Below are 21,799 nucleotides of genomic sequence, written 5' to 3' on the forward strand. Positions count from 1 at the left end.
CACCGAGAGGGAACAGTGCAGGTGAACGAGGGAGGGAGGGAGGATGAGGCCGCAGCTAACTTGTCTGAGCACCTGCCTCTGCTAACTGGCGTGCCTGAAGTCTCCCACTGGGCACCGGCGGGGGTGGGGAGACTGGACCAAGCGGGTGCCCAATTCTCCCTGTTCTGCCGTTCAGAGAGAAGGGAGGGAATGAGCAGAGGTGGCCTCTGGTGCTTCCTTAGATACTACCCCTGGGCCCAATCCTTCCCCCACCCCGAAAGAAGGACCCGATCTGCCCTTCTTGCTCACCCCGCCTTTCGTTGCCCACACAAGAAAGAGAGAGAGAGATGCCCAACAGCCCGCAGCGAGGATTAGCAGGTCTCTAACTGTGCCTGCGCTCCGTATCTTGCATGAATGTTACAGTGGGAATCCCCGCTCTGAGGCAATCAGCATCCCATTGATGGCAGGGACAAAACGCCCCATTGATCCGGGCAAGATCTTGCCCACCCACCCACCCACCCACCTTCCTCGCGCGTATCTCCCCCACTTCCTTTTGCATTTTTGCGAGGGGGGAGAGTGAGAGTGTGTGTGTGTGTGTGTGTGTGTGTGTGTGACTTGTTGTGAGGTAACTGGATAAACACCAGCCCGCTTCCTGCCCGGCGGCTGCTGATTGGCTCTTGGGATTCTCAGGAATGCGAGCGACCCCTTAAAGGCGAGCGAAGCTCCTGCAGCAGCTCCAGTGCAAGCTGCCAGGAGTGAGAGCCAAGGGGAACCTGCGAGGGCTGCAGGCAACTGATCACCCGTTACAATCCAAGGATCCCTCGTTCTCTCTCGGACTGCTCCAGGGCCGGGGAGAGAGAGAGAGACCTGGGCTGAGGGGCATTGCTCGCTTGGGCTCCACACAGCCAGAGGCGCTAACGAAACCCCACTAAGGGCCAGATCGGAAAGTCCGAGAGCTTCGCGAGGATATTTATCTCTCTCGGCTGGGTTACTACAAGAGATATTTACTCTTAGGGCTGGTTACTTCTTCGGATTCCTTACTTCTAAAAAGGTAAGTGCTGAAGAGCCAGCTTTCCTCTTGCAAGTTTGCAGTAATATTTCGAATGCGCAAAGGCGAATATTATACTACGGATGATCTTGTTTCGAAGCATGCATCTTTCCCGCTCTCTTTTCCTTCACTTTTCATCCTCCCTTCGTCTCTCCCCCCCCCCCTGTATTTTTGGTTTCTCTCCCGTCTTGGTATATCGTCTCCATCCCCCTCCCATCTTTTGCACACCTTTCCTCCCAGCCCGATTCCTTTCGGTCTGCCGCTAAGCTAACGGGGTGTTTGGCCCGAGACCTTTGGAGTGACCAGGCTGCGGTTTCCCTTTCTTGTTTCAAGGTCGCTCCTTTGGGTCCAGATCCGTACCATGGAGTTACCGGGCGGCCTCTTTCTCCTCCTGATGCTGGGGGTCTGCGCAACGAACCGAATCCCAGGTAATCCGAATTTCGGGGGCGCGGAGCGGGAGGGCGGGGGAATGGCAGCCACTTCAGCCTAGATTTGGCGGGGAGAGGTCACTCGTGCCTTGTTAATAATAATATTTAAAGCTCAGGCTGGGACCGTTAGAGTAGCGTTGGTTTTCGAAGAGTAGCCCGGCTACTTCTCTAAGGCGAGCGGGACTTCGGATTGGTGACTGTGGGCAGCGATCCCTTGCGTCCTATTGGGGGATTCGCACTGGAGCAGTTGTGTTGCGAGGATAGCAAGCGTTGGGATTTCACAGAGCTCTTCTCCGGGTAGTAGGCAATGTCCTTGGTAGAGCCTATGCCCTGCACGCAGCAGGTCCCGGGTTTGGTTGCTGACAGGGGGGGCCTGAAACTCTGGAGCGTAGAGCCCCTGCCAGTCAGTGTAGACAACGCTGGACTCGGTTTAAGGCAGCTTCCTAGGTCCTTAGGCTGTGTTGACTGACGTGACTAAACTTCGGAAGAAACTCCGAAGGAGCCTTGCGCGAGCCCCTCACCTTTCCCCCCTCGGGCGCCCGAAAGGAGGAGTTTGGTTTCCCCCTCCCGCCACTTGTGGCTGCTGGGCGCGGAGTCTCGTGAGGCCGGCCAATAGCGCGGCCGACGTGGCTCCGGAGAGCGCTTGCGTGCCCTCTGCTCCCTCCCCGCGGGCCGCTTCTCCTCTGAGGGCTCGCAGCTTGGCGGGCTCGCTCCTGTGCGTCGAGCAGAGTGAGGCGGTTTGGCGCCCGGAGGGAGGGAGGCGCTTTCCCTCCGCGCTCGCTTTCCTGTAGGTGGCTCACACGAGCCCTGGTGGGACCAGGCACACGAGCGGGGCGGCGAGGGGAGGGCAGGGGGAGGAAGCCGCAGACGTGCAGAGAGCGGGGTGAATTGATTTCAAAGAAGAGAGGCACCTTCGGCTCCCTGGACGTCTTCTCCCCCATCCATGTGTGTGTTAAGGCAAAGCACGCAGGACTTTTTAATGATTATTACTTCACCTCTTCCAAGGCTTAGTCCTGGCACTGAGCCCGGGTTCTGAGCTGAGCCCTGCACTGTTCAAATGCCTTGCCTGAGGGCATGCCCGACCCCTTTCCCCAAGCTGCTTTGTAGCTTCTGTGAGTCAGCCCAACTCAGCTGCCTCTCTTTACCTGGAAGCCTGCACAACTGCCTTCCCACCTCCCGATATAGCCCAGAGCTCATTCCTTCTTCAGTTCCTCCCCTCACACAGTCTCCTGGCATTTGCCCTCTTCTCTCGACAGGCTCCCATTGTATATCTCTTTTCAGTTTGCCTCAGCCAGAGCCCCTTGAGAGAGCAAGGAAGGTGAGGAGAATTCCTGGAACCTACCTCACCAGGAAACTCCTGGTTTTCCAGGGTAGCTGGTCATGGATTGAAAGAGCTCTTTGCTCCCTTAGACCCTGAAGTTCAGCCAGTGAGGCAAAAGTGTGTGAGAAACTGGTTGGAACCGCTACAGCCTCTCCTCCATCACTGCTAACCTCCTGCAGAGCCTGGAGACTGTGGCAGGGAGTTGTTCTGAGACTGGGGGTGGTATAGATACTGAGAAGCAGATCACAACTATTTGTTTCCTGGGAGCTGAATATTTTCTCTGGCCATGATAAGTTCCTTTGACTCACCTCCATACAATCCTGTTCCCGGCCTGTGATATTCAGTCCACACTTCTGCTTTCTCTCTCAACCTTTTGACAGAAGCCGATAATCAGTGTTTTCTGTTTCTTTCTCTTTCTCCTGCCAGAAAACGGTGATGATGACAGTGTTTTCGATCTCTTTGAGCTGATTGGTTTTAGTCGCAAGGGAGCTCGCAAGGCACTAGGGGTGCATCCAGTCAAGGGACCCGAGACATCCAGCCCTGCCTACCGCATTGATGATGCCAACCGTATCCCTGCTGTTCCTGACTACAAATTCCAAGACATTCTTGATGCCATCCAAGCTGAGAAGGGCTTCATCCTGTTAGCAAACCTTCGGCCAATGAAGAAGATCCCTGGCACGCTGCTGGCTGTGGAGCGCAAAGACAGCTCTGGCTATGTCTTCAAGTTGGTGTTGAATGGCAAGGCTAAAACCTTGGACCTGAGTGTCTTCCCCAAGGAGGGCAACCAGAGTCTGGTATCGGTGGAGGAAGTTGAGTTGCCCAACGCACAGTGGAACAACATCACCCTCCTAGTCCAGGAAGATCAGGCTCAGCTCTACGTGGGGTGTGAGAAGCTGATGAATGTGGAGCTGGAAATCCCTATTCAGAACATCCTCACCAGGGACCTGGCCAGCAGTGCCAGACTCCGCATTGCCAAAGGGGGAGTCAATGACAACTTCCAGGTAAGATGCCTTTATTGTGGTAGCAGGTTTGTGAGTTTATCTCAGGGATCAGACTTTATTCTGCTAGGAAGCAAAAGTGAAGCAACAGGTTCCAAAGATGGTGATATTTCCTTCCCCTGGTTTTTATCTGTCATTAAAAAAGAAGCATCTGCCCTTGGGGTTAGAGAAAAAGAGAGGTGTTTTTTACTTTCTGCCCCAGATGCAAAAATATCTAATGTTCCTTTCAGATGTGAGGTTTAAATCACCTGCAAGTCTCATATTTACATTAACAACTGATCCCTGTCCATGAAGAAGACAATGTGAAGGAGAGGAATTTTATAGTTAGCTACCATTCTGACCATATGGGTGGTTTTTTTTTACATTTGCATTACAAACCCAGCTTCTTTTAGCTTCATGTGCAAAAATCTCCTCATTTTAGCACACAGAACAAGTCTTTATTCAATAATTACTCCACTTAAATTGGGAAATTTGTGTCAATTGTAAATAGAATATTTTGGAAATGCATTTTTTTTGGCAATGCTACCCTTCCATTTTTCATCAAAAGCTGACAATAAATGCATTGTTTTTAAGGGAATGCTGCAGAACGTGCGGTTTGTGTTTGGAACCACAGTGGAAGCCATCCTGAGAAACAAAGGCTGTGAAAGCTGTAAGTCTTCATTATGTCTCCAAATTTGCTGCCTTATTAAAGTTATGTATTTGATGTATGTGAAAGAACAGTGAGAGAAGTTTCATCACACAGTAAACTGCAAAGCATTGTAAACTAAGTGCTATGTATTTTTTAGTCTACCCTCTGATTCTGTGAGATTATATTTCTCTATAATATGTATGCCCCTTTCCCTTTTGTTTTAGCCACCAGAAGAGTTATTATTTTGGACAATCCCATGAATGGCTCCCGTCCAGCCATCCGTACTAACTACATTGGCCATAAAACAAAAGACATCCAGGCAATCTGTGGATTCTCCTGTGATGAACTAAACAATGTGTTTATAGAACTGCAAAGTCTGCGTGCCCTGGTTACAACACTTAAAGATTCAGTCAGCAAAATGGTAAGTGGCTGTTAAATACACAATAATGAAACAGGGACAATGGGTTTCTAAGGGCTCCTTGACACATACAAGCCACCAGCTGCTTATATTCTGCAAACAAACAATTGCATGTAATAGAAGGCAGGCTTGTAAACAGACACTCCCCTATGGTGATTAAGAATCTCCCTCAGGGGACCAGGCAGGGAACTTCACCGCCAAGCTGTTTGTATGTCACAGATTGACTAACTTAAGTGTGGACTGACATAAGTAGATACTACCGACAACAATCAGCAGCCATTCTAGCATGGAGGTGACTGACCAAAGTCACAGAAATGGCAGCTGCAGGCAGCATTCATGAGTAGACTATTTTACCTTGAAAACCTCCCTTATGGTCCCACACATGGGACCCAACTGAGAAAATAAATGGCTAACTTGCATGTATGAACTGATCCATGCAGCATGATCTTGTCCCACGTTTCTTTGAAGCAAGCCACACACTATTCAAGTGTAAGTGCTTATGGTTTCCACCTAAGTGCCCTTATTTGGAAGCAGGATTCCTTAAAATTAATGGGGCTGAGTATAATTTGTTGAAGTAATTTCTTTACTCTTTAAGTGTGAGATTCAGATTGATCTAAATCCACTTTAAAACTTTCTTTTTCAGGATGGTATTTTTCAGGAAGTGGGTGCTACTCGGTATAGGACCAGTCCTGGAGTATGCATCCATAATGATGTTATGTACCAAAACACAGCTGAGTGGACAACAGATAGTTGTACTACATGTACTTGCCAGGTAAAGACTCCTTACTGTTAGTATAATTTGTGAGTATTTGATTTGCCATGGGGAAGGCTGGAGTGCGTTTTTGGATGGCTGATATGTGCAAGGACACTCTGAAGGCTGCATCTGCACACCCTTTGAGCATTCATGTGTCCAGGTAAACACCTGAACATACCTGGGAACATTAGTCCATTGAATTCTGAGTTAAAAGAACCTCAGGCTGAAAAGGTGCTGATTCTCTGGCAAGAGGAGGGGCTGTTTAATTTTTTTTTTCTCTCATAGGGATTATTTTTTTAATGTGAATTGAACTGTGGTTCTTTATATATTGCTGGCACCTGATACGATCTTAAGATTTTGTTAGACTAAAATTACTTTAAAGAACAGGGTGGGAAGGTGGGGGGGGGTGAGACTGTTTCACAGAATTAGAATTAATATCTAGATTGGTCCAAAATATGTTTGAGAAACATCTCTGATGTAATTCTAGCATTAAGCAATTCTGAGGTGAAAGAGTAAATTTTCATACATGTTTGTCAATATTGTCTTTCCTTATTTAGAACTCTGTTGTTATGTGCCATAAAGTATCTTGCCCTCTCATGCCTTGTTCCAATGCCACCGTTCCTGATGGAGAATGCTGCCCACGATGTTGGCGTAAGTAGTTTAGGCTCCTTAACATTTTCAACTACTTGGTTCCACTAGAAGCTGTGTTGTAAAAAATACTGCTATGGCAGCAAATATACCATCGTTAAGTTGTTGGGCAGGGTTTGCACATAACACTACACTATGGTTTAATAAACCATAGTTTAATATGTCGTTACTTTGGGTTGTGTGCAGACTAGACCATTGTTTTCATGAAGTTTAATGAACAAGAAATAGAGGTAGGTTTGAAGCTATTTGATTAAAAAAAATGTTTCAGTGTAGAACAGTGTGTTTTAATGAGATAAATGGAGTGAAAAATTTGAGTCATGGGGGTGTGGAGAGTGTGTGTCTGAACTTAACTATACTTAGTTTATCTTTTGGTTACAATTTTATTAAGGTTGTTAATACTGTTTTATAAAATAACAAATCGATCCAGCATTTATAATCACATAATATGACTTTTGCTTCAATTTTGATGTTTATTTTATTTTTTAGTTGTTGCTTTGTTAACGTTTTATAGATTGTAATTGTTTTACTGATGCTCTGTTAATTATTATTTATGATGTATGCTGTATTTGTGGTCTACTATGTTCTATCATGTTATTGTTTTTTATTGTTTGTAAGCTGCTTTGGAATTCATTTGAATGAAAAGCAGCATAGAAATATAATAAATCAAACACGTGATAGAAAATTTGTTGCATAGGATTTAAATAGGGAATTGCTTCTTTTTACAGCCAGTGACTATGCAGACGACATTTGGTCTCCTTGGTCTGAATGGACTACCTGCTCTGTGACCTGTGGCAATGGCATTCAACAGAGAGGTCGCTCTTGTGATAGAATCAACCATCGCTGTGAAGGCTCTTCTGTACAAACACGAATTTGCAATATGCAGGAATGTGATAAGAGATGTAAGCATTTCATTTCTTTACTTTGAAAACAATGCAACCTGTTCTTGTCCTGAACTTGCGATATGTTGAGAAATTCTGATTAATACTTCATGCTAGCACTATTAAGTTGCTTGCAAATTGCCAATCTAAAGCTTTCATTGCTGACAAAAGGAGCTGATAAGATAGTTGACTACTGTAATTAATTACTGTGTAAATCATTGTTCAATTACTGTGTAAATTATTGCTTATCTTGACATGCACAGCATCAAGTGTAATGACTCTCAGTACCAAGTGTGTAACATTGCCATCTTTCTATTATTGCAATATGTTGGTTTCTTACTTGAATTGAATTTCAGCAATTCTATATTGCTGCTAGTGCCAGAAGAAAGCTACAAATCGCTTAAAAGAGCTTTAATCCTCATAGTTGGTAACAGCTGTGTCTGTTTATAGTCAAACAGGATGGTGCCTGGAGCCACTGGTCCCCTTGGTCTTCCTGCTCTGTTACTTGTGGAACTGGAGTTATCACTAGAATCCGGCTGTGCAACTCTCCACTACCTCAGATGAATGGCAGAGAGTGTGAGGGAGAGGCAAGAGAAAACAAACCATGCCAGAAAGATCCTTGCCCAAGTAAGTTTATTCTTAAAAGATGAGTGTTCTGTGCAATAATTAATGTTTCCAATACTCCATTGAATGTTATATAGTGTATAGCTAAGGTATAGCTAAGGGGATGCGGGTGGCGCTGTGGGTTAAACCACAGAGCCTAGGACCTGCCAATCGAAAGGTCGGCGGTTCGAATCCCCGCGGCGGGGTGAGCTCCCGTCATTCGGTCCCAGCTCCTGCCTACCTAGCAGTTCGAAAACACCCCTAAGTGCAAGTAGATAAATAGGGACCGCTTTCTAGCGGGAAGGTAAATGGCGTTTCCATGTGCGGTGCTGGCTCGCCAGATGCAGCTTAGTCACGCTGGCCATGTGACCCGGAAGTGTCTTTGGACAGCACCGGCTCCTGGCCTCTTGAGCGAGATGAGCGCGCAACCCTAGAGTCTGTCACGACTGGCCCTGATGGGCAGGGGTACATTTACCTTTTTAAGGTATGGCATTGGATCCCATAAGATAAGTGGTACCCACCAACCTGGATGGCTTTGGAAGAGTTTAGACTAATTCACAGAGTATAAGGCTTTCAATGACTATTAGCCATGATGCTTGGGTTCTGCTTCCACTGTTGCAGGCAGTATGCCCCTTAATACCAGTTGCTGGGAATCACAAGTGTGGAGGGTGCTGTTGCAGTTAGATCTGGCTCATGGCCTTTCTACAGCAATTGGCTGGCCACTGTGAGACCAGGATTCTTAACTACATTGCTTTGGCCTGATCCAGCAGGGCATTTCTTACGTGAAATCTGCTAAGATGGCACTTCCCCACCCCACCCTTTTTTAAAGGAACATCACAGCCAGAATTTTTCAACATCTAGGTTTGTGATTAGGCATATTGAAGGTACCAAGGGCAGTTGTGCTCTGTTCCCTGGATGCTAATAGTTGTTGTTTTTTAAATCATTTTTTCTTTAGTAAATGGGAACTGGGGACCATGGTCACCATGGGACACCTGTCCAGTCACCTGCGGAGGAGGCCTTCAGCAGCGCGGTCGTCTCTGCAACAATCCTGCGCCCCAGTATGGAGGGAAGGATTGTATTGGTGATGCTAAGGACACCCAGATCTGCAACAAGCAGGATTGCCCAATTGGTGAGTAATGACCTATTTTGAAGTATAAAATGGTGTTTGGTAGCTCTGCTCTGTCATCTTCAGAAGGATGTAACTATTTGTCTAAGTTTTCCCATTGGAAAATATAGAGAGAGAGATACAGCCACATCTTGGCTGTATGCTGGACAAAGCTGTTCTTATTTCTTACTTGTGTGATTTAGAGTAGGAAATGATAAGAACAACCAGTGCAAAGAAAGTCAAATTAAAACTGAGCTGATTTTTGAAAACACAGAAGAGTATTTGTTAAATTTGTCTACCTTGCTCGCCACCACTGCCCTGCATGAGGCTAATAACACTCTGGAATGCCACCTTTATCTTCTCCCAGATGGGTGCCTGTCTAACCCTTGCTTTGCGGGAACTACATGTACTAGTTTTCCTGATGGTTCCTGGAAATGTGGTGCCTGTCCTGCTGGCTATCGTGGAAATGGAATTAAATGCAAAGATATTGATGAGGTAAGAGGACTGGAATTGCTTATTTATATAAAATGTAGGACTGAATTGTAAGTAAACCTATGGCTAATTTTCCCTCTGTCACCTTCTTTCATACTCCAGTGTCAAGAGGTCCCAGATGCCTGCTTTGTCCTTGGTGGAGTCCACAGGTGTGAGAATACTGAGCCTGGATACCATTGCCTACCTTGCCCACCACGCTTTTCTGGACCACAGCCCTTTGGTCGAGGTGTGGAGAATGCAATAGCAAACAAGCAGGTACTGCCAAAATATGAAAAGGTCCCTGCTCCTAAAACCTCGCCCCTCTCCTTTTGCATTTATGAGACATGCCCAGGAGGGGGGAAAGAAAAAGTTCGATACATTATTCTAGAAATTCAAGTTGCTCTGAAAGGAGAGTATGCATATATTTAACATCTGAAAAGAATTCTAGGGTGAATTCACACTATTGCATTCCGCCACGTGATTTTGCTCACAGATCTGCATGGATAACGTGAATCGGAGAAAAAACATCATTACCATGATCATAGCTGTACTTTCCTAGCAGCCACAACAATGAAAGAAATGGGGCCTGGCCAGTTTTTATGCATAACATAGACTGGCTCCAAGGACAACGTATCTATACTATGTGTTTCAATTAAATTAGTTTAGAATGAATGCTTCTAAAATCTTGAAAGCAATAGCATCAAGACATGGTAGCTTTAAGCATATTCTTCCACACTTCAGTCTTCAGATATTGCTATAATTAAAGGCTTGGATCCTAGCTTTTCCACCTCTTCCCTCTGCAGTCCTCCATAACGCTTGCAAATTGCTCATGGGGGTGATGGACCTTGGGAATGGTGTGGGGTGTGGTCTGGGGCCCTGTAGATGGATGGATTTGAAATAAATAAACATTCGGTGTATGTGAAAACATCCAAGCCTAAGCTAGTAACTAACATATAGAAATGCACATAGGATGCCTTGTTCTTTTAAAACAAAAGCCATAATTGGTTACTGTATCCATGGAGAAGTATTCTCTTTTTTTTAAAAGGCTTCCATGTGTTGCTATCTCAAAATAACAAAATGATAGACACATTTCTTGCATGTAATCTTAATTTTCTTGTGTCCATTTGGTCTCTTAGGTCTGTAAACCACGTGACCCATGTAAGGATGGAACTCATGACTGCAATAAGAATGCCAAGTGCACTTACCTTGGCCACTTCAGTGACCCTATGTATCGCTGTGAATGTAAGCCAGGCTATGCTGGTAATGGCATTATCTGTGGAGAAGACACAGACTTAGATGGGTGGCCAAATACAAACCTGCCCTGCGTTGCCAATGCTACCTACCACTGCAGTAAAGTAAGCCAATTTCTACATATTCATATTCTCTCTCTCTCTCTCTCTCTCTCTCTCTCTCTCACACACACACACACACACTCTCTCTCTCTCTCTCTCTCTCTCTCTCTCTCTCTCTCTCTCTCTTTAGAGCCCTGAATGAATGTACGCACCATGAACATTTGAACAATAATATACATACCTTAAAAGAAATAAAAAACTGTCAGTTAGTGTACCTGAGTCAAATGCTTATGCATAAATTTGTTGAAATAACACCTGTGTCGGATTATGGTTCATACATAGCTTTTAGAGTTGCCTAATTTGGACAATCTGAAATGTCTTGGGGAAATTTCTGTTTCATCTTTAGTTTTCATGATAAATTAGAGTACATACTGTTGAGTATATTTGAATGGTACTATGGACGGACACCATCAAAAACAAAATCTAGGAAATATAATCTTACAATCTGAGCACCTGGATATGTTGTATTTAAAGGTGGATAGTAAATAATTGTTTCTTTTTCTGCAGGATAACTGTCCCAACCTTCCCAATTCTGGGCAAGAAGACTATGATAAGGATGGAATTGGTGATGCTTGTGATAATGATGATGACAATGACAACATTGTAGATGACAGAGTAAGTCTCGCGGAAACAGTCCTGTTCTGTCTGTGGTTTAGATAATATTCATTTTTGCCCCATACCTGGGGGCTATTTGCAGAACTTCAGCTTGGCAGTCACTGTAGGAAATTGCAGGCACTGATATTTTGAAATGTATTTAAAGAGAAGCACAGTAAAGTATTATCAGAGTTTTGTATTTTCAACAGCTGTAGGGATCCCATGCTTTAAAAGGCCTGAGATTTACTTGGTACTTCAGATTATAGCATCATTCTGCTTCAGCAAGTAGACAGGAATATTCCAGAGCACAGGGGACTGACCTTAGCTTCTCTTTCAGCTCCCTCTGTCACACTGTCCATATGGATGTTGTCCTATCAATGCCTTTGCTTACTGCCTTTATTCAAATAAATATAGTCAACAAATTTCTTATAAATCTAAAAGTGCATGCATGCTTGTATGTTTATGTTTTTTAACATGGCTTCTTTATTTTCTTTCTTCTACAGGACAACTGCCCTTTCATCTACAACCCACAACAATATGACTATGATAGGGATGATGTTGGTGATCGCTGTGATAATTGTCCATACAATCACAACCCGGATCAGATAGACACTGATAACAATGGAGAAGGAGACGCGTGTGCTGTGGATATTGATGGAGATGGTACGGTTTTGTTGTTTGTTCTTTTTCTACCCCCCCCCCCATCACCACACACTTTCTTAGTAATCAACAAGTTGCCCAAATTCAACTGCTGATGTGAAATCTTCCTCATTGTATGGACCAAATATGTTGCACATTGAGAGCTGTAGAAAGTTGCTCTATACAAGTCTGGATCCAACCCTGTATTGTCAGCATGTTTCAGCACCAGTCGTACTTGAATTGTAGCTCTTCCATGAACAAACAGGCTGCCACATGATTGCTAACTATTGTGTTAGTTCTAACAGTGTTAATATATGATACTAGACAGATCTACCTTTAACTTGGTTTCCTTTAGTCATTTCCTTTTAGTTACTATCTTCATTTGGTCCCACTATATGTGTGTACTATTTAGACATGTTACCAAGGTCACTAAAATATCTAAACTATTTGTATTTTTAGGCATTCTTAATGAAAGAGACAACTGCCAGTATGTATACAATGTGGACCAGAAGGATACAGATTTGGATGGTGTTGGAGATCAGTGTGACAACTGTCCTATGGAACACAATCCAGACCAGGTCAGCTTAATTATTTGGCCTATAAATGTACATGGACATTCAGTTTTTATTAACTCTTTGATATCTGCTATTTATCACACACACCCCTGCAATATATGTCAGTTGGCAGCCTAATGAGGAATACACAATTGTTTATAACTGGGACATGTGTGGAAAACCTTTATTTCTTTTTTAAAAAATGCATGAGGCATCCAAGTGCATAAATCATTTCTGTATGTCATGTTAGATGCAGTATATTCTACTAATAGAAAAACCACATGGATAACCATGAGTAGCTTAAGTTCATTAATTTCAGAGGTTCTACTCTGAGTAGAATACCACCCATTATGGTTTGGAATCACTGTAGAAAGCATACATTCTGTACTGGAGCCACATCAGCTAGTAGCATAACTACCAAATGGGGGAAAAGATCTCTGGTATCATCACAGTGCTATTTTATTAAATACAGGCTGGTTAAGATAAAGGAACCTGCACAGCGCTACAGCATGGCACTCTCATGTTTCAGATATTTAGCATTAAAGCAAAACATGTGCTGAACAATGAAGGGTGTGTTTGCAAGGAATGTATATCCATGACACAAGATGTCCTAAGGCCAAGAGGGCAGTGAATTTAGATTCACATAAACAAACACACACAAAATGCTTTGCTAAGGACAAAAGTTAAAGCTATATAGAATACTAACATCACAAAGTTGTTTTCTCCACTATTAGAAAAGCTGAAAGGCATATCCCACCATAAATATATATAACCTAATTAAACTTTGCCTGTTTAAAGGCTTGGAAATAAGAGGGAAGCCCAACCCATCCCATTTAATTTGCTAGATCTAATGCAGCAATGGGTGAAGCTTGTGCAGTCATGTCATGTACAAGGCAGTAGGATTAATAGCTTCAGGGGCATACCTTGGATGCTTGAGTGGTCTCGGCAAAATTGGAGGAATCTAGATCTGTTTTTCATGTTACCCTGTGGGCAGTGTTGGCTAAAAGGATGCTTACAATAAAAGAATCTGTTTTTAATGTCCCTGTACTTCTGCTAGACTATTTTTTTATATGAAAGGGTTCTCTCCAAAGTAGTGTATAGCAGACCACAGTGACAATGGACTGCAAGTATTCCTGAAGTGCTGAGTGTCTCAAGTGACTCATTTTAAGTTGCAGAAAATGCCCCTCTTCAGCTAGCAGTTAATGTGATCAGTTGATTTTTGGGTGACTATATTTCTCAACGGACCATCAGCCAAACCTGCAGTAACACGAAGCTGGATAACTTAGGGCAATCTGATTAATATTGTAGTCTGCATCTAGAGGTCTTAGGGCCATATTTCAGAAAGTAAGCAGCCTGATGTACTATTTGCAGTTTGTATGTACTTTTATATCATGACACTTCTAAAAGAATGTTCTAGCATTTAATCAGTATGTGGCAAAAACATTATGGTGGGTATTACCTTAACAGTGGGTCATTACTGTACAACAGTAGCCTTAACACAGCCATAGCTGTGAGGTAAATAGAAAATATTCATCCAGTTATACAGCATTTGTGCCCAGAAGGTACAAAGTGCACAATAAAGCAGAAAGTGGCGCTTTTATCTCATCTGAAAAAGTAAACAAACAAGAGATTAACACATTCTGGCATGGAAATTACATGGAAATTCCTGCCAAGTAAAGGCAGAAACCACACCATTCTCTCAGGCCCTGGTGCTTTGAGGAAGACATTTAAGCAATAAGATGTCTGAAGATAACCCAAAACAAGTTGGGACAGGTAGTTTTCTTTCTTTTTTTTTGTCTGTGGACATTAACATTAGCAAATTACAAGTGTGCAATAGCTGTCATACCACCATACAAAGATAACTCCAGCCTGTTAGTTCACTTCAATAAAGCTCCATGCATGCAAGGACTGCCTATGCTGAGCTGTTCCCTCAACTGGCATGATAGCCAGCTGGAGTCCTGACCATTGGAACTTCACTAGCAAGAAGCCACTGGATGCGCCAAGACAGTCTAAATTATTAGGAATCTTTTTAAGATAGTTCTAGTTGGTACCCTTTTAAAAATGCTTTACTTGAACATGTTCATCCATTTTCCTTTCAGACGGATTCTGACTCTGACCGCATAGGAGACAAATGCGATAGCAACCAGGACATTGACGAAGATGGCCATCAAAATAATCTTGATAACTGTCCCTATGTGCCCAATGCAAACCAAGCTGACCATGACAAGGATGGAAAAGGCGATGCCTGTGATCATGATGACGATAATGATGGCATCCCTGATGACAAAGACAATTGTAGACTGGTTGCCAACCCAGACCAACTTGACTCTGATGGTAAGAAAAATTATTCACTGTCAACTTCTCTAACTATACTAGGAGGGATTGTCTAGCATTAAATTAAACACACAGTGTAGGGTTTAATCATCCTTTTAATGGTGGTTTCAGTAGCACAGTGAAATTCCTGGATTAATTACATTAGATATCTTAGTATATCATCCTACTGCCAATCTGAAATGCACATTTCCTTTTTAAACTCTCACATATTTTTTATTTCTCTCCTACTCCTCCACCATTTCCTTTCTTCCTCTTGGGCTAGGTGATGGACGTGGAGATGCATGCAAAGATGACTTTGACCAAGACAAGGTGCTGGACATTCACGACATCTGCCCCGAGAATGTTGACATCAGTGAGACAGATTTCCGCCGATTTCAGATGGTTCCCCTGGATCCTAAGGGCACATCTCAGAACGATCCTAATTGGGTTGTTCGTCACCAAGGCAAAGAACTGGTTCAGACTGTCAACTGTGATCCTGGACTTGCAGTTGGTGAGCAGGCGATTTGGGGTTTTCCTTTCTGTGTTTACTGTAGAAAGTGTCATCTGTCTCTGGATGATAACTATTCACTTAAAGGCTCAGCTGAAAGTACACACAATACTTGCCTGCATAATATAATTTAGCAAGTGGTTCACTTACATTCAGATTCTAAGGTCTCCATCCCTCCATCCCTCCATAGTGGTGTAGCCCTAAGCCTGCCTGCCTGCCTGCCTCTGTGACAGCAGAGCAGCAAAGGCAATAGGTTGTGGTCCTACCTATCTGCTACGTCCACTATGACTTCAAAGCAAATGTTTCCATATCCCAAAGAGTCACATGAAAACCTGTGGCCAAAGGACAATAAGCAAAGAAGTCTTGTGATAGAATCTCTAAATACAGTACTTCACACCTGTGAGTCTTTGGAAGAGGCTGAGGTCTTAATTAATCATAGGGGGAACTGACCATTCTTGCAGTTTAAGAAAGACTAAAAATCTCTCCTTTTTTTCTCCCTTTCACTCAGGCTATGATGAATTTAATGCTGTTGATTTCAGCGGCACATTCTTCATTAATACAGAAAGGGATGATGATTATGCTGGCTTTGTGTTTGGTTATCAGTCCAGCAGCCGTTTTTACGTAGTCATGTGGAAGCAAATCACCCAGTCTTACTGGGATCCAACACCAACCAAAGCTCAGGGATATTCCGGTCTTGCTATCAAAGTAGTGAACTCCACCACAGGTCCTGGAGAACACCTCCGTAATGCACTGTGGCACACTGGAAATACTCCTGGACAGGTAGGAGATTGTTTCTCTTAATAAATAAAACCTGCCTTTCTGCAATCCTTGGACTATTACTATTGTAGAAAGAAAAATCAGATTTGAAGGATGATATTAAACAACAATGTAAGATAAGAACGCACAAGTCTCTTTCAAAAGTCTTGTGCACAACAGGATTAATGTAAACTAACTTTCTGCATTCAATTCAGTAGAGGAGGGTTATACCCAACTAAGCAGGCCCACTAAACTCAATGAACTTAAGTTAGTCATGTCCATTTGTTTCAGTGATATGACTTAATTGGATTCAGTCCTTGGTGTTTACATCTGTCACTGCTTATTCACACACTATGTTTGTCCACAAGAGAATGCTCATTTTGACACAAATATATACTGTATGAATAAGCTCTCAGAATTCCATTTAGTACCAACGGGATTTTCTTCGAACAATTCAATTAACAACATCATACATTCACTTAAGGCTATTTCAAATGTGGTAAGTGGGTGGAACAGGAAGAGCAATGCTTGTGTTTCCTGCATCTTTAGCTTCAGGCACCTCCCTCAGAGGACAAAATGCACAACCTGCCCACAGAGTGGGAGGCCTGCAAATATTTCTGCTCTGTATTCATTCAATGCTTATGACAGGTAGAAACAGAAAGAATAGGAAGCCCGAGGCCATTGGGCATGCTGTTCATCCCCTTCTGCCATGTCAATTCAATCTTTATTATGGTCAAGGACCAGACAACAGAAATCACAACACATACAACTACATCATCCATGTCTGAAATGACATTCCAAGCATACAGTTGATTTCAAAGACTTGTACCAGCATAATGGCATGTCTAATTTATCTGCGTATTTGCTTTTCAGGTGCGGACTCTGTGGCATGACCCTCATCATATAGGCTGGAAAGATTTCACTGCCTACAGATGGCGTCTGAGTCACAGACCAAAGACTGGTTACATTAGGTAAGCTTTGCAAAGTTTCTAAAACAACTTTAGAAGGACAAATACAATTTGGCAATAGCTAATTTTATAGTTGCAAAATAAGCATTCTATAGCATGGCTGAGGTTAATTACTGTTTCTCTTTACTGCAGAGTTGTAATGTTTGAAGGAAAGAAGATCATGGCTGATTCTGGACCAATCTATGATAAAACCTATGCTGGTGGTCGTTTAGGATTATTTGTCTTCTCTCAAGAAATGGTGTTCTTCTCAGATCTTAAATATGAGTGCAAAGGTAAGAATCCATATTTCTGAAGCTAAGTTTGTTTTCCTGAAATTACTGGTGAAATATCACCATCACTTTAGCTTTACACATTCAAAAGGTTTTGATAAAAAAGTAAACAAATCTGTAACTCTTTGGCTACAACCCTTGTTACTCATAGGGAAATATACAGTAAACAACATTTAATGGCAAACATCCGCTTGGAAAAGGGGAAATATTGTATTTAATATCAAGAGTGATGTAAAAATATTTACGGCACACAAGGTTTGCCATTGAAAATAGAACTGTTGAATTTGAATCTATATTCAATAGCCTCTAGGTAAAGGTACCCCTGACCATTAGGTCCAGTCACGGACGACTCTGGGGTTGCATGCTTATCTCGCTCTATAGGCCGAGGGAGCCGGCGTTTGTCCGCATACAGCTTCCGGGTCATGTGGCCAGCATGACTAAGCCGCTTCTGGTGAACCAGAGCAGCGCATGGAAACGCCGTTTACCTTCCCGCCGGAGCAGTACCTATTTATCTACTTGCACTTGATGTGCTTTCGAACTGCTAGGTTGGCAGGAGCTGGGACCGAGCAACGGGAGCTCACCCCGTCGCGGGGATTTGAACCGCCAGCCTTCTGATCGTCAAGCCCTTGGCTCTGTGGTTTAGACCACAGCACCACCTGTGTCCCTTTCAACAGCCTCTAGTGATATGCAAAAATTAAGTCACTTTATCAGAGCTAGATAGCTGTGTTGCATGGGTAGCCACTTCATAAAAAAGCTTGGAGCAATTCAGCTACACATCTGACATTTTGAAAGGGGAACGTGCAATTACTATTTAAGATGCAAAACAGACAATTGAATAGCTAATTGTAGCTGCTTAATTACTAATGTATCAGTGTAAACAGAGTGACAAATTACTATTTTCCCTTTCTTCTTGCAGATCCGTGATCACAATGGCAGTTGATACAGAAATTATTTTGAAATGCTGTATTGCACCTTCTGAGAAGTTTAGTTTCTACAAACCCTGGGACCATTTTTTTTAAATCGCTCTTCACTTTCTTCTGCCTTTACAAAATAGACTCAGAATACATGATCTGCCTCAAGAGAATGCTTTTGAGAGAGAGAAAACAGCAAAGTACACTTCATTTCTGACCTCTGTTGGCACAGAAGAAAACAAATGTATTTTGTGAATAAGAACATTGCTTGCCTCAGGAGCAAATAGTCACTTCTGTAAGAAAGGCATTTGTGTAGCTGGGCATTGTCACTGCCTCTCTTTAACTGGAGGTCCAACGGAGTAGCACTTTTGCAATAAGACTATCTTTATGCTGTGTTGTGGACTACTTATAAATAAAATATATACTTCAGCTTGTGGGAGATGAGAGGGACAGGAAAGAGACTAGCAGAAGTTGGAGGCAAATGCCTCACTCTTTGAAAGGGGACTATTCTCCCTGGGGTTTACATCTTAATTGGAGGGACTGTTACATATCTGACTAATAGCCTGATCCTCTGCATGTTTGCAAGTCCCAATGAGAGTTACTCCCACATAAGAATGCATAGGATTACAGCCTAAATCTTTTCCAATTAATAAGGAACTATTTTGCTTGATTACATTGGAAAACTAGCTGGCTAGCCCCAGGCAGCATTAACAAATGTTAAAAATTCAGTTGTGGGGTAAGAGGGGTAACAATATTGGCACACTGGATTACACCAGTTTAGTGAGAAAGGGGATTCAGAGGAACAGAGGGGAAAAGCAAGTTTACATGTGCCAATGCATGATAACAAACATGCACAGGTTTGATACCAGCAAGAGGCAGTGCAGATGTAGCAAGAACACTGAAGTGCCAAAGAGCACTTTCAGCTCAACTTAGCACTTGTATTGGCCTTCAAGGAACTATGTTTTTTTCTTATATTATGGTTACAAAGGCACAAAAGATGACAAACACAACTAAAATACAAAATTCTTTTCTACAAAATGCAATGGACTTTTTTTTAAAAAAAAAACAACATTTTTAAAGCATTGATTTTTGTAGAACTGTAGATAAAGAAAATGTAAAATATTTATTTTTACCTATCCTGTCTGTCATGAATAAGAAAGGACTCGAGATTAAAGCAGTAAAACAATGCGTCAAGACTATCCACATAATTTTGCAATGTCTCCATGACTGTAAGATTGTAAATACAGGTTATTTATTGTTCTATAGTGAATCTAGACAGTAGTGTGTGAAGATATTTTAGCTGTAAAGAGCAGGTTTTCCAGAAGCAATGTGGGGCACAGCAAAATGAAAAATAAAAAAAAAGCAGTGGGAGAGGGAGAGGTTGGGTTTTTGTTTTGTTATCAGTGTGTTCTTTTTTTCTTCCTCTGTACAAGACAACTGGCAAAGTAGCCTAGTAGGGCTACCCTACTGCTGCATTGCCAAACCACAAAAATGTTTAAATATTGATTGCCCAGATCTCTCCTGTCGGAGAGGCAATAGCTTTCTATTAACACTGGCTATAATCCGCTGTCAGTCCGTACTCTTCTCATTTCAGAGGGATTTGCATGAGAGATGCTATCAATGGATTGTTGCCTTTATCACCTTTGTTATGCTTGTATGTTGCTAGTGCATTCTATCGGTCCATGTGTCAGACAAAGAAGAAAATCCCTGTCCTAGGGAGGAGGCAGACTAAAGGAAGAAATGGCATAAGAATGTTTGATTTTGCAGATCGCACACCTCAGATACCAGCGTGTGGTTGCTGGAGCATAAGTGCCTCACAGGTGGGATTTCAGGAGCATTTTTTAAAATTAAGAAAGACTGCTCGTGGTATTAAGGGGCAGCAAAACTTTTATCTACGAGCCTCTTCTTACTAAGAAAAAAAGAATGTCAAAGGTGAAAGTTTATGTACAAATATTACCTCATTGTGTGACTGAGAAAAGGAAGAGAGAGAAAAACCTTTGGATCAAGCAGAGTTTAAATATCTAACGAAATTTAAAGCTACTGTAGTATTAAGGAGAAACAAAAGATTGCAAGCTGTATATAGTCAAGATTGTGGGGTTTTTTTGCAGAATTACATATTCCCAGTAAGAAAACAGCATTGAAGCAATGCTGAGAACAATTTGTGATACTGTGTTTGATGGTTTCACCCCCTGTCATCTTGCATACCATTCCTTGTATTTGTATAAATTATTGTTTTCATTACTGTTGGAATAGTTAATCTTCTGTTTGTGTAGATATGCTATTTAAATAATTTATCATGAAATGCTACCTGTAGAGCTAGTGTTTCTATTTTTATAAAACATTTGCACACTGAATTGAAGAATTGTTTGTTTCCCATCCCCAGTGTTGTTGCTCTTAGTATGTTTTTTTTCTAAAAATGAGCATATTTTGTACACATGTTTAACCATTTTACAACTTAAAAGCTGTGTAAATTGTACAATAATGTTTCTTACATACAAGAAACAATAAACAGATACAAAAATCTATATTTACAAACTCTGGGGTTAGTTTCATGTATTCCATCCTCCTACTGATGTTATAAAACCTGCCACTCAGTTTTCCCTGCCTTTGTTCCATTTCAATCAGCTATCCTCTTGGCAAGAAAGCTGTGTCTTTTTTTACCTTCATTCCAATAAACTGTTAGTGAAAAATGTCATAAAGAAAGCATACCTTTACCTTCTAGTACCGAAGGGACTCCACAAAGTTGTACTCATAGCAGTCCCTACCCTTTGCATAGTTTCATGCGGGACTTGACATCTTTCCGCAGGGCCTGCAAGACAGAGCTGTTCCACCAGGACTTTGGCCAGGGCACAGCCTGACTCCCTCCCTCGGCAATTTTCGCGGAGCTCTGGCCCAATGGCTGCCAGTGGCTTGAATTAATTAATTTTATAAGGAATGATTTTAGAGTGTTGTTTATGCTGTACTTTTGTACTGTTTTATTGTTGTTAGCCGCCCTGAGCCCGGCTTCGGCTGGGGAGGGCGGGATATAAAAAATTATTATTATTATTATTATTATTATTATTATTATTATTATTAACACAATGTTCAATCTTGGCCACCTGTAACTCACCTCCCTCAGCCTTCCCACATGGGCTCCACTTTTTAAAAAAGTTATTTCCAAATTCTCACTGCTGCATCCTCCTCTGTTCACAATGCACTTGCATAGCTTTGACTCAAGACTGAGAAGCAAAACCATCTTTTTAGAAATAAACAAAATGGCTGCAACTTACCCACTTGAGGATGGTTCGTGACACATCAGCAGAAGGCATTTACCTTAATAGGATTCTGTGATCTCCATTAATGCCCAAAAGCTCATTAATATCTCTAGGATGCATCAAGGGAGCTGCAGAAGAACTGTATGTACATTGGAGTGAGCTACTTTTACTAGGACCTACCTTTAGATGGTTTGTAAGGCTTAGTCAGAGATTTGGGAAGGGATAAATATGGTTCTATTTTATCAGCTTCTTTGCTTCTGAAGGGTTCTGTGAATAGTTAAAAAGGCTTTCAAATGTGTAACATATTTTCTGTAGAGTTGCGAAGTATCAGCAGGCCCTTTGAGTGAAAAAGGGGGAAACTCGAACTTCTATTGCTGATCCACCTCATCTCATCACTCTGAC

General features: G+C 42.4%; 1 protein-coding gene across 1 annotated transcript; it reads left to right on the plus strand.

Annotated features, from left to right (window-relative positions):
- The first annotated feature begins 706 nt into the window (after positions 1 to 706).
- THBS1 (thrombospondin 1) lies at positions 707 to 20,678 on the plus strand. Its single transcript, XM_081858997.1, has 22 exons — positions 707 to 1,030; positions 1,361 to 1,455; positions 3,203 to 3,777; positions 4,348 to 4,423; positions 4,627 to 4,823; positions 5,464 to 5,592; positions 6,132 to 6,225; positions 6,948 to 7,121; positions 7,551 to 7,727; positions 8,659 to 8,832; positions 9,176 to 9,303; positions 9,403 to 9,555; positions 10,416 to 10,634; positions 11,139 to 11,246; positions 11,729 to 11,888; positions 12,324 to 12,442; positions 14,518 to 14,752; positions 15,015 to 15,242; positions 15,748 to 16,019; positions 16,869 to 16,966; positions 17,096 to 17,235; positions 18,149 to 20,678. Exons 2-22 carry the CDS (start codon positions 1,389 to 1,391, stop codon positions 18,154 to 18,156), a joined length of 3,531 nt encoding a protein of 1,176 aa, XP_081715123.1. The 5' UTR covers positions 707 to 1,030; positions 1,361 to 1,388; the 3' UTR covers positions 18,157 to 20,678.
- Positions 20,679 to 21,799: the final 1,121 nt, after the last annotated feature.

This window comes from Podarcis erhardii, assembly GCF_964252035.2.
Source record: "Podarcis erhardii genome assembly, chromosome: 1".
In the NCBI taxonomy this organism is placed as follows: Eukaryota; Metazoa; Chordata; class Lepidosauria; order Squamata; family Lacertidae; genus Podarcis; species Podarcis erhardii.

Excerpts from the sequence above, each read along its gene's own strand:
- THBS1 (XM_081858997.1), top strand. The coding sequence starts at position 1,389 with ATGGAGTTACCGGGCGGCCTCTTTCTCCTCCTGATGCTGGGGGTCTGC. Across the intron at positions 10,635-11,138 it reads CTACCTACCACTGCAGTAAA|GATAACTGTCCCAACCTTCC; the intron begins GTAAGCCAATTT and ends CTTTTTCTGCAG. Across the intron at positions 16,020-16,868 it reads CTGGAAATACTCCTGGACAG|GTGCGGACTCTGTGGCATGA; the intron begins GTAGGAGATTGT and ends TTTGCTTTTCAG.